Below are 17,707 nucleotides of genomic sequence, written 5' to 3'. Positions count from 1 at the left end.
GGGATCAAGATAATGGAATTATGAGATACAAATTTGAAATAACTATTTTTAATAGAGAAAAAATAAGATCAAGCATTTCTACTGAAATCTGTCAACTATAAAAAAGAACCAAAGACAGGCCAGGCGTGGTGGCTCATGCCGTTAATCCCAGCACTTTGGGAAGCCTAAGCAGGCAAATCACCTGAGGTCAGGAGTTTGAGACCAGCCTGGCTAACATGGCAAACCCCCGTCTCTACTAAAAATACACACAAATGAGCTGGGTATGGTTGTATGTGCCTGTAGTCCCAGCTACTGGGGAGGCTGAGGCAGGAGGACTGCTTGAACCCAGGAGGCAGAGGTTGCAGTGAGCTGATCACGCCACTGCACTCTAGCCTGGGTGACAGGGCAAGACTCCATCTCAAAAAAAAAAAAAAAAGAATCAAAGATAAACTTTATAAAATTTAAAGTAACTCATAGATGAATTTAATAGCATATTTGACACAGTTGAAAACTGAAATAGTGAGTTGGAAGAAAAGATAGCTAAAATATCCAGTCTGAAGCATAGAAAGGAAAAAGAATATGTCATAACAAAAAAAAGTGGGTGGGAGAAGAAAAGAAAGGCAAAAGGACACAGAGAATACAGTGTAAAGGTATAATGTATACAGTTAGAATACCCAAAAGAAATTAGAGAAAACAGAGCACAAGTTTTGAAGAGACACTGACTAGAAATTTTCAGAAATTAATGAGAGACATCAAGCTAACAAGACGACATTCAATAAGTTGTGTAAACCTCAAGTAGAATAAATTTAGAAAAAAAGCCACCTAGTTATATCATACCAAAGCAAAACTGCTGAAACCAATGATATACAGATAATCTTAAAAGCAGCCAGCTTTTAAATTTGAGAGCTAACTTCTCAATTAAAACAATGGAAGCCAGAAGAAAATGGATCTTTTTTTTCAAAGAACCAAAAGAAAATGACTGTCAACCAATAATTCTATGTCCAACAACAGAAAAACTCTAAAAATGAAGATAAAATGAAGACATTTTTAGACCAAAACAACAAAAAAATAAAATGCAAACACCAAACTAAAGAATTTGTCACCCACAGACCTGTACAATAAACAAACAAAAACACTAATGGGTGCTCTTTAGATAGAAGAAAAATGACTACAGATTTGAAGACTGAAGATAAAGAAATAACAAAATGAGTAAACATGAAGATAAATTCGAGTCAATGAATATCAACTGTGTAAACAATAATGTCTTGTGCAGTTAAAATATATGACAGTAATAGCCTGAAAGATGGGAGAGGGTTAAATGAAGTTAAAGGGTTCTAAAAACCTTAGATTATCCTAGAAAAGGTAAAATTCTAATTTGATAAGTCAAGTGTGCATTCTGTACTTTTTAGGGTAATCATTAAATAGTAAAAGAGTCTATAACTGCCAAGCTAATAGAGTGGGGGGAAATTAAAGTAATAAAAAATACTTAATCCAGAAGGTAGGAAAGATGACAAAAAGAATAGACAGGGCTGAACAAAATAAAGACCAATAGTAAGATGGCAGGTCTAAACCCAAACTTGTCAGTAATTGTATTAAATATAAATGCACTAAATACTCCAATTAAAACACAAAGATGGCCCGACATGGCCCACACTTTGGGAGGCCAAAGTGTAAGGATTGTTTGAGCTCAGGAGTTCCAGACCAGCCTGGGAAACATAGAGACTTCATCTCTATAAAACTTGAAAAAATTAGCTGGGCATGGTGGTGTGCACCTGTAGCCCTAGCTACTTGGGTGGCTGAGGTGGGAGGATCGTTTAAACCCAAGAAGTTGAGGCTCCAGTGAGCCATGCTTCTGCCACTGTACTCCAGCCTGGGCAACAGATCAAGATGCTGTCTCAAAAAAAAAAAAAATCAACTCAAAATGGATTAAAGATTTAATCCTTTTCCTGTTTGCCCTGAGAACACTCGCCAGAGGTGCTTTTGCAGCTGCAGCATTTACCCCAAGATATCTTTGCCATTAACTATCTTGCTTTTATGACTATTTTCACATCACTCTTAGTATATCAACTTTGGCGACAAAAGACATCATTCTACTTATAGCATTCTGTTTTTAGTAGTGGTATTTCCATTTACAAAATATAGTAATTCTCAACTGCTGAAAATGTCAAATCCTAGAAAAACGAGCATTCCTACGTGTGATATTAACATCGTTCTCAAACAGTCGTTGGCTAGAGATTTATTTGACGGATCCGATTTTTCTGAAATAGACGATTCTGATGATTCAGATGATTCTGATGTTAGTTCTATTTAGAAATAACTCCAAGAACAGTTTTTATATTTTCATATTGAAAGTCAGTCAGATTTGCTTCAGCATCAAAGAGCATGTTTATATAAAATTAAATGAGTGCTGGCAGTGAGCTGCACTTTTTTTTTTTTCTAAAAGGGAAAAGGGTTCAATGTAAATCTTGAAACTATGAAACTACTAAAAGAAAACATTGGGGGAACACTACAGGACACTGGTCTGGACACAGATTTTTTGAGTACAGCCTCAAAAACACAGGCAACAAAAGCAAAATCAGACAAATGGGATTACATAAAGCTAAATGGCTTCTGAACAGCAAAGGAAACAACAGAGGGAAGAGACAACTTACAGAATGGGAGAAATATTCACGAACTATGCATCCAACAAGGGATTAAGAACCACTGTCTATCTATAAGGAACCCAAGCAACTCAACAGCAAAAACACCAATCCAATTAAAAAATGAGCAAAAGACCTGAATAGACATTTCTCAAAAGAAGACATATAATGGCCAACAAATATACAAAAAGAAATGTTCAACATCACTAACAATCAGGGAAATGTACATCAAAACTACAATGAATAGCATCTCACCCCAGTTAGGATAGCTATCACCAAAAAGACAAAAAGTAACAAATGCTGACAAGGATACAGAGAAGGGGGAGTGCTTGGACACTGCTGGTGGAAATTAAAGAAGTATAGCCATTATGGAAAACGGTACAGAGGTTCCGTAGAAAACGAAAAATAGAACTACCATATGATGTAGCAATCCCATTTCTGGGTATATACCCAGTAGAAAGGAAATCAGTATATAAAAATCAGTATATAAAATCAGTATATAAAAAAGAAATCTGCACTCCCATGTTTATTGCAGCACAATAGCCAAGGTTTGGAAACAACTTAAGTGTCATCAACAGATGAATGCATCAAGAAAATATCGGATATATACACAATGGAATATTATTCAGTCACAAAAAAGAATGAAATCCTGTTATTTGCAGCAACATGGATGTTAAGTGAAATCATGTTAAGTGAAATAAGCCAGGTATAGAAAGACAAATATTGCACGTTCTCACTCATATGTGGGAACTAAAAAGGTGGATTTCAGGGAAGCAGAATGTAGAATGATAGTTACCAGCTGCTGGTGAAGAAGGGTGGGAGGATGAAGAGAAGTTGGTTAAGGGGTACAAAAATACAGTTAGATAGAAAGAGTGAGTTCTAGTACTTGATAGTACAGTAGGGAAATTACAGTTAACAACAGCTTATTGTATATTTCAAAATAGCTAGAAGAGTTGTAAGTTCCCAACACAAAGAAAAAATAAATGTTTGAGGTGGATAGCACTCTTACCAATTTGATCATTATACACTGTGCACAGGTATCAAAATATTATATATCCCCCCCAAATATGTACAATTACATATCAATTTTAAAAATAAGAAAAATAAAATAAAAATTTTAAAAGCTGCTCAGCTTCAAAAAGTATCAAATACCTGAGAATAAAGCTAACAAACACATAGAAGGTATCTTTGCTGAAAATTATAAAGCATCATTCAGAGACATTGGGACCTAAGTAAATGAGGAGAAATATAATGATCATGGTTCAGAAAACTCAAATATTATAAAGGAGTTAATTTTGAAAATGATCTGTAAATATAAAAACTCTAACAGAAATCCTAATAAATCCTAATAAAGGGAGACATTTACTAAATATCAAAACTAGTACTTATTTATAACACTAGTATATATAACACAATTTGGTATTGGTGCAGGGACAGACAAACAGACTAAAGGAATAAAGTCTAGAAATACACCCGTGTATATAAGGTGACTTGCTTACAACAAAGATGAATAGAGGGCAGTGAAGAAAAAAAATGATCTTTTCAAACACTGATATTAGGTTAACAAATATCTATGGGGAAAAAAGAAACTTAAAACCTATCTTATAATAAATACAAAATCAATTCTAGGTTTAAATTCTAGGTAAATGTGACAGGTAAAAGAACAGAGCTCTAGAACAGCACTGTCCAACAGAACTTTCTTTCATGATAGAAATGCTCTCTATCTACACCGTGCAACATGGTAGCTGCTAGTCTCATGTGGCTATCCCGCACTTGAAAAGTGCTACTGCAACTAAGGAAGTGATTTTTTACTTTTATTTCATTTCAATTGGTTTAAATATCAATTAAGTTGAAGTTTATTTTGAATGTGGCTAGTAGCTACTATACAGGATGACACAGTTGTACAAGATAACATATTTATGAACTTGGAGCAAGCAAAGATTTATCTTTCTCTTTTCTGCATTATAGCCTCAGTCTGCTAAATCCAACATCTAGAGTATCTAAGAGTTGGTTTCTAATGATTGCTTTTTTAATTTTTTTAATTTTATGTATCTATATTAGAGACCACCGCACCCAGCCAAATAGGGGTCATACTTTCCTGTTTCTTTACATGTTTAATGCACTTTTTTTTTAATTGTATACTGGGCCGGGCATGGTGGCTCACGCCTGTAATCCCAGCACTTTGGGAGGCTTAGGTGGGCGGATCACGAGGTCAGGAGATTGAGCCCATCCTGGCTAACATGGTGAAACCCCGTCTCTACTAAAAATACAAAAAAATTAGCCGGGTGTGGGAGGCACCTGCAGTCCCAGCTACTCGGGAGGCTGAGGCAGAAGAATGGCGTGAACCCGGGAGTCAGAGCTTGCAGTGAGCTGAGATCGCGCCACGGCACTCCAGCCTGGGCGACAGAGTGAGACTCCATCAAAAAAAAAAAAAAAAATTGTATACTGTATGTTGTTGATGACACAATAAAGAGATTCTAGATTCTTTTATCTTTTCTAAGACGGTTGACTTTTGTTCTAGTAGGCAGTTCAATTACTAGTTGATCACCTTGAGCATGTGTAGGCCTCATTTTGTGCTTTATAAGGATAGATCTCCAAACTCTCTCCTCTTCAGATTTTTGTCTTTGTTTATAATGGGTCTACACTAGAGTAAGGCTTCCTCTACCTAGGGCATGGTCCTTGATTCTACAGTTTGGCTATTCTGGTTAACAAGTGTGAATGAGGTGTTACCATTCTGGCTGGGCCAGAACTCCAAGACAATCTTGACGTCTTCTATCTTTGTTCTGCTTTCAACCCATACCACTCTCTCTATTAAGCCTCCAGTAGTTTTGCCCTTTATAAGTGCAGCCCATTTCTCAGCCAAAGATTACTGGAGTCCCCCAAAGTCCTCTGGGGAGCCCTCTTCTGCACAGCTCTCTTCTTTACGTATCGGTAAGAAAAAGGCAGCCCAACAGTGGGCAAGAGACTCAAACTAGTATGTCACAAGAAAAAGATATTCAAAATATCCAATTCACACTGAAAAGACACCACAGAAGTCACTATGATGGCATACAACTGCACAGCTATCAGCATGTCTAAAGTGAAAAAGACTAATATTATCACACAAGTGGCAAATGATGTGGGATGATGAGAAATTTTTGCTGGTAGGATTACACATGGATACCACCACTTTGGAGAAGTTTGGCATCATCTACCAAAGTAGCATATACTATACGCAGCAGTTCCATTCCTAGATATGTATCCAGTAGAAATGTGTATAGAGATGCATAGAGACATGTAAGAGAGTGTTAATACAGCATTGTTTGTGGCTGTCAAAACTGGTTAACAATCCAATCCAAATGTTCACCAAAAGCAGAATAGACAATTTTTTTTTTTTTACTCATACAATAGAATATCACAGCAGTGTGTTTTCTTCTATTTACCTCTCCAAATTTCTCTCTCCTCCTTTCTACCATGCTATCTGGAAGCAAAGAGAAGGAATGCATGACATCAAGCTTATAGGTGAAATGTTTATTTTATTTTATTTTATTTTATTTTATTTTATTTTATTTTATTTTATTTTTGAGACGGAGTCTTGCTTTGTCGCCCAGGCTGGAGTGCAGTGGCACGATCTCGGCTCACTGCAAGCTCCACCTCCCGGGTTCACGCCATTCTCCTGCCTCAGCCTCCCGAGTAGCTGGGACTACAGGCGCCCACTACCACGCCCGGCTAATTTTTTGTATTTTTAGTAGAGACGGGGTTTCACCGTGTTAGCCAGGATGGTCTTGATCTCCTGACCTCGTGATCCGCCCGCCTCGGCCTCCCAAAGTGCTGGGATTACAGGCGTGAGCCACCGCGCCCGGCCAAAATGTTTATTTTTAAAGAAATGAAATACCCTTATTTGGAGCCCAGAGAGAAAGTCAGAAACTAGATGAAGAAATAGCTATATATTTGATGATGGGATCTTAATCTTCTTTATAAGGTATGAAGCAAGGATAAAGAATGGAGTCAACAAAACTAAGATTTCCTTCCTTTTTAAAAAAACCAGTAGTATCATTAATAATGCCCACAGAAATGTGAAATTCACAACTATTGTCAAAATCAAGGAGGAAAATCAACATTATTTTTTACCTATTCCATAAAGATCTTGCTTTTGCAACAATGGTATAGGACGATGTTTTACCCAGTCCTTGAAGCTAAAACCAAGAACACGTAACCAGTATTTATAAATTAAATGAACGAAAATACCTACAACATATAAAGAAATAAAATACTTACTTGGCTGACATGCGCTGGTGTTAAAATTAAGTCCAGAACTCCAGACCAGCCAGCAAATACACCAAGTGGTATGGCATATGCTAAAGCAATCATCAAAAATCGAAAATTGCTGTGAATGAGAAATAAAAGGAAACATTGTAACAAATTAAAAATCTAGAATAAACTTAGTCATGAAAAATGTATGTCATTTGGAAACTGGAACACCAGAATCAGAAAGTATCTGCAGAATGGCATTAGAAACTCAAAAAAAAAAAAAAAAAAAGTGCTGGAAAGGTAGCAGAGAAAAGGAAACGCATATACACTGCTGGTTGAAGTGTAAATTGGTTCAGCCACCATGGAAGGCAGTTTGGCAATTTCTAAAAGAACTTAAAAGAGAATTACCATTTGACCCAGCAATCCATTATTGGGTATATACCCAAAGGAATATAAATCACTCTACTATAAAAACACATGCACGAGTGTATTCACTGCAGCACTATTCACAATAGCAAAGATGTGGAATCAACCTAAATGGCCATAAATGGTAGACTGGATAAAGAAAATGTGGTACAAATACACCATGGAATACTCCACAGACATAAAAAAGAACAAGATCACAACCTTTGCAGCAACACGGATGGAGCAGGAGGCCATTATCCTAAGAAAACTAACACAGGAACAGAAAAGCAAATACCACATGTTCTCACTTATCAGTGGGAGCTAAACATCAAGTACATATGGACACAAAGAAGGGAAAAACAGACACTGGGACCAACTTGAGGGTGCAGGGTGGGAGGAGGGTGAGGACAGAAAAACTACCTATTGGATACTATGCTTATTATCTGGGTGACAAAATAATCTGTACACCAAACCCCCATGACATGGAATTTACCCATGTAACAAATCTGCACACGTACCCTGAGCCTAAAAGTTAAAAAATATATATGTATATATACACACATATACACATATGAATAACTACATATACACATATATATACAATATGTGTATGTACATGTATATATGTATATTCTTCAAGAAGCTCAAAGTGGCAAGCTTTATAAAATAAAAAATCTGTCAATTAATAAATTCAAGCTTCTTGAAATTTTTTTTTTTGAAGATGGAGTTCCACTCTTGTAGCCCAGGCTGGAGTGCAATGGTGTGATCTCGGCTCACTGCAACCTCCGCCTCCCGGGTTCAAGTGCTTCTCCTGCCTCAGCCTCCCAAAGAGCTGGAATTACAGGCACCTGCCAGCACACCCAGCTAATTTTTGTATTTTTAGTAGAGACAGGGTTTCGCCATGTTGGCCAGGCTGGCCTTGAACTCCTGACCTCAGATGATCCACCCACCTCGGCCTCCCAAAGTGCTGGGATTACAGGCGTGAGACATTGCACCTGGCTCGCTTCTTGAAATTTTTTATAAGAATAATATTTTGTTCATATTGTTTAAAATTCTCAATGTTTATTATACAGATAACCAATATTATTTCATCAAATGAGTAGGTAGTTTAAAAAAAGCTCTGGCCAGGTATGGTGGCTCATGCCTGTAATCTCAGCACTTTGGGAGACCAAGGTAGGAAAATCACTTGAGGCCAGGAGTTCAAGATCAGCCTGGGCAAGATAGTGAGACCTCACCTCTATAAAAATATATAAAAATTAGCCAGGTATAGTGTTGTGCACCTGTAATCCCAGTTAATTGGGAGGCTGAGGCAGGTGGTTACTGTGTGCTATGATCACATCACTACAATCTGGCAGTACTTGACAAATTAAGCTTAGACTATTTTATGACCTAGCAATCATGTTACACGGTCCGTTTTCCAGAGAAATTTTCAGGTCTATGGTGACGTGCATGAGGATGTCACTGCAGTAGTGTTTACGGTAACAATAAATTGGAGGCAATCTGGGTACACAATGAGAATGAGTAGATGAAATGTGATAGATTAATACCATGGAGTACAAAGAACTAGGTGTACACACAGCAGCAGGGGTGCATCTTGAAACAGAGTGCTAACATCACAAAATGAGAGTTGTCCAGATATTATATGCCTCCTGATGAAAGGAAGCAGCATCACTTACGAAGCGGTCTTGTAAAACAAAAACAAAAGCAAAAATAAAACCTGAATCACAACATACTTTACAGGAACCATAAAGGAGAGGGGAACATGTCAAACTATACAATGAGGAAATCAACAAAATCCAGATGTTGGGAATAAAAGTGCTGGCTCCTCAACAATTAAATTATAAGAAACAAAGAGCCATGTTAAGGAAACCTATAGATTCTAAGGCACTTTGGACCAATTGCAATGTGTGGCCCTAATGTGGAAACTGTTCAAACAAACTGTTAAATGTTTATGAGATAATTGAAAATTTAAACACTGATTTGATATTAGCAAATTATTATTTAAAAGTTTTTAGTTAAAATAACGGCACTATATGTTAAAAAGAGTCTATTTTTGACATATATTGCACATATTGAAATATTTCTGGATGAAATGGAGTTGTCATCTGGGATTTGTTTCATGATGCAGGAAGGTGGGAAGTGGGTGGTACAAAGATAAAACGAGACTGGTTGTAAACTCACTGACAATTGTTGATACCGACTTATAGGGGTTATACTATTCTACCTTTGTATATTATTGTAACATTCCCAAATAAAAAGTTAAAAAAAAAAACCATGTAGTGCTTAGTGAAAAATGTCAAACAGAATAATATCCACAATATGGCATAATTTAGATGAATTAAACATAGATGCATACAAAACAGTACACATACTGCAAAAGCACAGAGACAAAGAGATACACATTAAAGGCATCTGAGAGGTGGCCTGGGTTGGGGGAGGGAAATGGGAGAAGGAAATATAAACGACAAAAAAATAGATGAGTAAATGTGTTTACGTACTGGCAAATAATCTGATTAACTCAGAAAGCAATGATTTCAGGAATTCTAAGAGAGACTGGGGGTAATTACACTGGTAGGAAGGGAATGGGGCATGGCAGGCCCACAGAACTCCCCTGGAGAGCCCAAAGGTAGAAGCTGGCATTCATGCAGAGTAAGCAATAAAAGACAAAGGAATGTTAGGTACTGGTGAAAAGGACTCTTTATAGAGAAGGAAGATCTTACACTTTACGGTTTAAACAGAATGAAGAGTTTGACTCTAGGGTAATTAGAAGTAAACACAAGTCAAAGGGGTTGGGGGGACAATTTTAAGTTAACTGTTTTTCCTTGTCAGAACAATCCTGTACATAACTTCTTGGCTTAAAATCCTTCGGTGACTCATGATTTCCTACAGAATAGTCCAAAATTATTAGTATGTCATAATATGACCCCAATCTACCTCTCTACCCTTCTCTATTGCTATCTAACATCTGCAATCTTGTACATAACTTCTTGGCTTAAAATCCTTCAGTGACTCATTTCCTAAAGAATAGTCCAAAATTATTAGTATGTCATAATATGATCCCAATCTACCTCTCTACCTTTCTCTATTGCTATCTAACATCTGCAGCTAGGTTTGCATGGAAAAAAATTTACTTAAGTGGCATTGTTTTTAAAAAACGATCATTTTAAACTGTCATCTTACAAATGTGTGCCACTAATCACAATTCAACCTAACATTTTTTTTTACCTATTATGTGAAAGGCAATGTACTACGTGCTATAGAGAAGTGATTTTCAAAAACTTTTTACTGTACCCAGAGTAAGAAATTTATTTTTACTTTGTGACCTACCTATATGCAACATATATACTGAAACAAAAGTCTAAAAGAAGGTATCCTTATTACATGTGATGAAATAATATTTTCTATTCTATTTTATTCCATTCTATTTTGCTTAAGGAAAATGGCTGTCACCTCACTGAATTAGTTGGCTGTAAACCAAAGTTTGAAAAACAATATCACATAGCATTTGAAATGTGGCTGGTGCAACCAAGGAACTGAGTTTTTAATTTTATTTCATTTTAACTAATTTAAATCTAAATTTGAAGCAGAAGCAGTGAAAGTTACTTTTCCATTAAACGTAACTCTGTTTGGTAGGAATACATTTTACTTTAGCAGCTGCAACACTAAGATATTATTATAGTGTGCACGCTGGGGCATGTGTTGTCTCTAGTATTATAATCCATCACTGATATTGGCGTCAATGAATGGATTCAGTTCTAATTATTTTTTTCTACACACTGATGTGACATGTGACATTGTAATTTGTGTATTTGAATATTTCCTGTAGAAAGAAGAGACCAAAATAGAAGACGGCATGTTGCAAACTTCACAATGAACAGCAATTACAATTTGCTACAGCAGAGCAAAATAAAATGTCTGCTGTGGAAAAAAAGTTTAGAATAATTAAGTGAATAATATTAAAAGACATTTTAGCAAACACATGGTCAATTTTATAGACGTTTCTTTTCAGATCAAAAAAGAATCAAGAAAATTAGTTGCCTGAAATCAGAATTAAATGTCCAACGAACACTTAAATGATTTTTAACAGATCTGAACTTATAATTTGGCCAGCTATAAAACTGTTTGGATCCTTGTACAAAAAGAAAAGCATTTTAGATCAAGAGATGGTAAAGGAATTGTTTTTAGCTATGGAAATTTGTTAAAAATTACGAGGAAAAGAATAAAAATAGTATTCTACAGAAGTGTTAGATCTGCAGTTAAGCCCCAAACAATGGCCTATAGAATGTAAGATCCTTTCTAACGATAGCAAATATCTGTTGATTCAAAATTTCAGAAACTAATTATTTATTTTTAACTTAGGATAAACAGTGCAATACAAGAGACATTGCTCAATGCATACTTTTTCAACTGTAAATTTAGTGATATCTGAAATATTCCACTTAATTCTACTGGAAATCAAGTATTTCCAGTAAAAATTTAATGTCCAAATTGACATGTGCTTTAAGTGCAAAATATCCACTGAATATCAAAGATGTTATATGAATAACATATCTCATTAATAAGTTTTAATATTGATTACATGTTAAAATAATGTTTTAGATATGCTTGGTTAAACAATATGCTACTAAAATTGATTTTACTCATTTCTTAAAACTAATTTTACTTATTAATTTTACTTATTTCTAATTAATTTTACTTATTTTTCCTGTTAAAATAAGATTATTAAAAATTTTCAAAGATTTTTATCTCAAATATACAAAAAATTAAAACAAATTTTTAAAAATTTCAATAGCTTTTGGGGTACAAATGATTTTTGGTTACAAGGATGAACTGGATAGCGGTGAAGTCTGAGATTTTGGTGCACCTGCCACCTGAGTAGTGTACAGTGTACCCAATATGGAGTTTGTTACCCTTCACTCTCCGCCATCCTCTCCATTCTGAGTCTCCAAAGTCCACTATACCACTCTGTCTTTGCCTACCCATAGCTTAGTTCCCACTTCTAAGTCAGAACATACAGTGTTTGATTTTCCATTCCTGAGTTACTTCACTTAGAATAATGGCTTCCAGCTCCCTACAAGTTGATGTAAAAAGCATTATTTTGTTCTTTTTTACGGCTGAGTAGTATTCTATCGTGTATATATACTCATTTTCCTTTCCTACTCATTGGTCAATGGGCACTTAGGTTGGTTCCATATCTTTGGAATTGCAAATTGTGCTGGTATAAACATGTATGTGCATGTGCATACGTCTTTTTCATATAAAGACTTTTCTCCTTTGGGTAGACACCAGTAGTGGGATTGCTGGGTTGAATGGTAGATCTCCTTTTAGTTCTTTAAGGAATCTCCATACTGTTTTGCATAGAGGTGGTACTAACTCACATTCCTACCAGCAGTGTATAAGCATTCCCTTTTCACCACATCCATGTCAACATCTATTGTTTTTTGACTTTTTAATAATGGCTATTCTTGCAGGGGTAAGGTGGTATCTAATTGTGGTTTTAATGTGCATTTCCCTGATGATTAGTGATGTTGAGCATTTTTTCCTATGTTTGTTAGTGTTTGTATGTCTTCTTCTGAGAAATGTCTCCTGGTCATGACATTTGCCCACTTTTTGATGAGATTTTTTTTTTTTCTTGCTGATCTGTTTGAGTTCCTTGTAGATTCTAGATATTAGTCTCCTGTCAGATACAGAGTTTGCAAATATTTTCGCCCATTCTGTGGGCTGTTTGTTTACTCTGATGATTACTTCGTTTGCTGTACAGAAACTTTTTGTTTAATTAGGTCCCATTTATTTATTTTTGTTTTTGTTGCATTTGCTTTTGGGGTATTAGTCATGAATTCTTTGCCTAGGCCAATGTCCAGAAGTGTTTCTCCAACATTATCTTCTAGAATTTTTATGGTTTCAGATCTTATATTTAAGTCTTTGATCCATCTTGAGTTTATTTTTGTATAAGGTGAGAGATAGGGATCCAGTTTCATTCTTCTACTTGTGGCTTGCCAGTTTTCCCAGAACTATTTATTAAATAGGGTGTCCTTTCTCCAATTTATGTTTTTGTATGCTTTGTTGAAGATTAGTTGGTTGTATGTATTTGGCTTCATTTCTGATTTCTCTATTCTGTTCCATTGGACTGTTCCATTGACTACTTTTATACCAGTACCATGCTGTTTTAGTAACTATACCCTTGTAGTATAATTTGAAGTCAGGTAATGTGATGCCTCCAGATTTGTTCCTTTTGCTTAGGATTGCTTTGGCTATTTGGACTCTTTTTTGGTTACATATGAATTTTAGGATTTTTTTTTCTAATTCTATGAAAAATGATGTTGCTATTTTGATAGTAACTGACTGAATTTGTAGATTGCTTTGGGCAGTATGGTCATTTTCACAATATTGATTCTTCCAATCCATGAACATGGAATGTGTTTCCATTTTTTTGTGTCATCTATGATTTCTTTTTATTTTATTTTATTTTATTATTATTATACTTTAAGTTTTAGGGTACAAGTGCACAATCTGCAGGTTTGTTACATATGTATACATGTGCCATGTTGGTGTGCTGCACCCAGTAACTCATCATTTAGCATTAGGTGTATCTCCTAATGCTATCCTTCACCCCTCCCCCCCACCCCACAACAGTCCCTGGTGTGTGATGTTCCCCTTCTTGTGTCCATGTGTTCTCACTGTTCAATTCCCACCTATGAGTGAGAACATGTGGTGTTTGGTTTTTTGACCTTGCGACAGTTTGCTGAGAATGATGGTTTCCAGCTTAGCTTCATCCATGTCCCTACAAAGGACATGAACTCATCATTTTTTAATGGCTGCATAGTATTCCATGGTGTATATGTGCCACATTTTCTTAATCCAGTCTATCGTTGTTGGACATTTAGGTTGGTTCCAAGTCTTTGCTATTGTGAATAGTGCCACCATAAACATACGTGTGCATGTCTTTATAGCAGCATGATTTTTAATCCTCTGGGTATATACCCAGTAATGGGATGGCTGGGTCAAATGGTATTTCTAGTTCTAGATCCCCGAGGAATCACCACACTGACTTCCACAATGGTTGAACTAGTTTACAGTCCCACCAACAGTGTAAAAGTTTTCCTATTTCTCCACATCCTCTCCAGCACCTGTTGTTTCCTGACTTTTTAATGATTGCCATTCTAACTGGTGTGAGATGGTATCTCATTGTGGTTTTGATTTGCATTTCTCTGATGGCCAGTGATGATGAGCATTTTTTCATGTGTTTTTTGGCTGCATTAATGTCTTCTTTTGAGAAGTGTCTGTTCATATCCTTCGCCCACTTTTTGATGGGGTTGTTTGTTTTTTTCTTGTAAATTTGTTTGAGTTCATTGTAGATTCTGGATATTAGCCCTTTGTCGGATGAGTAGGTTGCAAAAATTGTCTCCCATTCTGCAGGTTGCCTGTTCACTCTGATGGTAGTTTCTTTTGCTGTGCAGAATCTCTTTAGTTTAATTAGATCCCATTTGTCAATTTTGGCTTTTGTTGCCATTGCTTTTGGTGTTTCAGACATGAAGTCCTTGACCATGCCTATGTCCTGAATGGTATTGCCTAGGTTTTCTTCTAGGGTTTTTATGGTTTTAGGTCTAACATGTAAGTCTTTAATCCATCTTGAATTAATTTTTCTATAAGGTGTAAGGAAGGGATCCAGTTTCAGCTTTCTACATATGGCTAGCCAGTTTTCCCAGCACCATTTATTAAATAGGGAATCCTTTCCCCATTGCTTGTTTTTCTCAGGTTTGTCAAAGATCAGATAGTTGTAGATATGCGGCATTATTTCTGAGGGCTCTGTTCTGTTCCATTGGTCTATATCTCTGTTTTGGTACCAGTACCATGCTGTTTTGGTTACTGTAGCCTTGTAGCATAGTTTGAAGTCAGGTCGCATGATGCCTCCAGCTTTGTTCTTTTGGCTTAGAATTGACTGGGCAATGCGGGCTCTTTTTTGGTTCCATATGAACTTTAAAGTAGTTTTTTCCAAGTCTGTGAAGAAAGTCATTGGTAGCTTGATGGGGATGGCATTGAATCTATAAATTACCTTGGGCAGCATGGCCATTTTCACGATATTGATTCTTCCAACCCATGAGCATGGAATGTTCTTCCATTTATTTGTATCCTCTCTTGTTTCATTGAGCAGTGGTTTGTAGTTCTCCTTGAAGAGGTCCTTCACATCCCTTGTAAGTTGGATTCCTAGGTATTTTATTCTCTTTGAAGCAATTGTGAATGGGAGTTCACTCATGATTTGGCTCTGTTTGTCTGTTATTGGTGTATAAGAATACTTGTGATTTTTGTACATTAATTTTGTATCCTGAGACTTTGCTGAAGTTCCTTATCAGCTTGAGGAGATTTTGGGCTGAGACGATGGGGTTTTCTAGATATACGATCATGTCATCTGCAAACAGGCACAACTTGACTTCCTCTTTTCCTAATTGAATACCCTTTATTTCCTTCTCCTGCCTGATTGCCCTGGCCAGAACTTCCAACACTATGTTGAATAGGAGTGGTGAGAGAGGGCATCCCTGTCTCGTGCCCATTTTCAAAGGGAATGCTCCCAGGACCAGATGGATTCACAGCCGAATTCTACCAGAGGTTCAAAGAGGAGCTGGTACCATTCCTTCTGAAACTATTCCAATCAATAGAAAAAGAGGGAATCCTCCCTAACTCATTTCATGAGGCCAGCATCATCCTGATACCAAAACCTGGCAGAGACACAACCAAAAAAGAGAATTTTAGACCAATATCCTTGATGAACATTGATGCAAAAATCCTCAATAAAATACTGGCAAACCAAATCCAGCAGCACATCAAAAAGCTTATCCACCATGATCAAGTGGGCTTCATCCCTGGGATGCAACACTGGTTCAACATATGCAAATCAATAAATGTAATCCAGCATATAAACAGAACCAAAGACAAAAACCACATGATTATCTCAATAGATGCAGAAAAGGCCTTTGACAAAATTCAACAACCCTTCATGCTAAAAACTCTCAATAAATTAGGTATTGATGGAACGTATCTCAAAATAGTAAGAGCTATCTATAACAAACCCACAGCCAATATCATACTGAATGGGCATCTATGATTTCTTTCAGCAGTGTTTTGTAGTTATTGTAGAGATATTTCACCTTCTTGGTTAAGAATATTCCTAGGTATTTTAATTTTTTTGCAGCTATTGTAAAGAGGACTGAGTTATTCATTTGATTCTCGCCTTTCTTGTTGTTGGTGTAGAGCAGTGCTACTGATTTGTGTACACTGATTTTGTAACCTGAGAGTTTACTGAATTCATTTATCAAATCTAGGAGTCTTTTGGAAGAGTCTTTAGGGTTTTTTAGGTATATGATCATATCATTGGCAAACAGTGATCATTTGATTTCCTCTTTTTCCAATTTGGATGCCCTTTATTTCTTTCAGTTGCCTGACTGTTCTGGCTAGGACTTCCTAGCACTTTCGAACTGAAGTGGTGAATGTGGGCATCCTTGTCTTGTTCCAGTTCTCAGGGGAAATACTTTCAAGTTTTCCCATTCAGTATGATGTTGGCTGTGGGTTTGTCATACACAGCTTTTATTTTGCAGTATGTCCCTTCTATGCCTAGTTTGTTGAGGGTTTTTTTTTTATCATAAAGAGATGCTACTGAATGTTTTTTCTGCATCTATTATGATCATACTGTTTTCGTTGTTAATTCTGTTTATGTGATATATCACATTTGACTTGCATATTTTAAACAATCTCTGGTATGAAACCCACTTGATCATGGTGTATTATCTTTCTGATGTGCTGCTGGATTCAGTAAGCTAGTGTTTTTATTAAGGATTTTTGTATCTATGATCATCAAGGCTATTGGCCTGTAGTTTTCTTTTTTGTTATGTCTTTTTCCGGTTTCGGTATCAAGGTGACACTGGCTTCACAGAATGAGTTAGGGAGGAGTCCCTCTTTCTCACTCTGGTTTTGGTATCAGGGTGATGGCTTCATAAAATGAGTTAGGGAGGATTCCTGCTTTCTCAATCTTTTGGAATAGTTTCAGTACGATTGGTATAAATTCTTCTTTGAAAGTCTGGTAGAATTCAACTGTGAATCCATCTGGCCAATCTGACCATGACCTTTTCTTGGTTGGCAATTTTTAAGTTACTGAATCAATCTCACGGCTCATTATTGGTCTGTTCAGGGTTTCTATTTCTTCCTGATTTAATCTAGGAGGGTTGTATGTTTCCAGAAGTTTATCCATTTCCCCTAGATTTTCTAGTTTGTGTCCATAGAGGTGTTCATAGTAGTCTTGAATGATCTTTTGTATTTCTGTGGTATTGACTGTAACGTCTCCATTTTCATTTTTAATTGAGCTTAACTGAATCTTCTTTTCTTGGTTAATCTAGCTAATGGGGTATCAATTTTGTTTATCTTTTCAAATAGCCAACTTTTTGTTTTATGGATCTTTTGTATTT

General features: G+C 36.3%; 1 protein-coding gene across 1 annotated transcript in view; it reads right to left on the bottom strand.

Moving 5' to 3' along the window:
• SLC49A4 (solute carrier family 49 member 4) overlaps positions 1-17,707 on the bottom strand; it is a 96,952-nt gene that overhangs the window by 39,639 nt on the left and 39,606 nt on the right. Inside the window, exon 5 of the mRNA XM_004036182.4 lies at positions 6,876-6,984. Within this exon, the coding sequence (XP_004036230.1) occupies positions 6,876-6,984 (109 nt within the window). The remainder of the gene's footprint in view (positions 1-6,875; positions 6,985-17,707) is intronic.

Source organism: Gorilla gorilla, chromosome 2 (genome assembly GCF_029281585.2).
Source record: "Gorilla gorilla gorilla isolate KB3781 chromosome 2, NHGRI_mGorGor1-v2.1_pri, whole genome shotgun sequence".
Lineage (NCBI taxonomy): Eukaryota > Metazoa > Chordata > Mammalia > Primates > Hominidae > Gorilla > Gorilla gorilla.
Note: the sequence above shows the minus strand (reverse complement) of the source record. Positions and strands in the feature narration are given on the sequence as shown.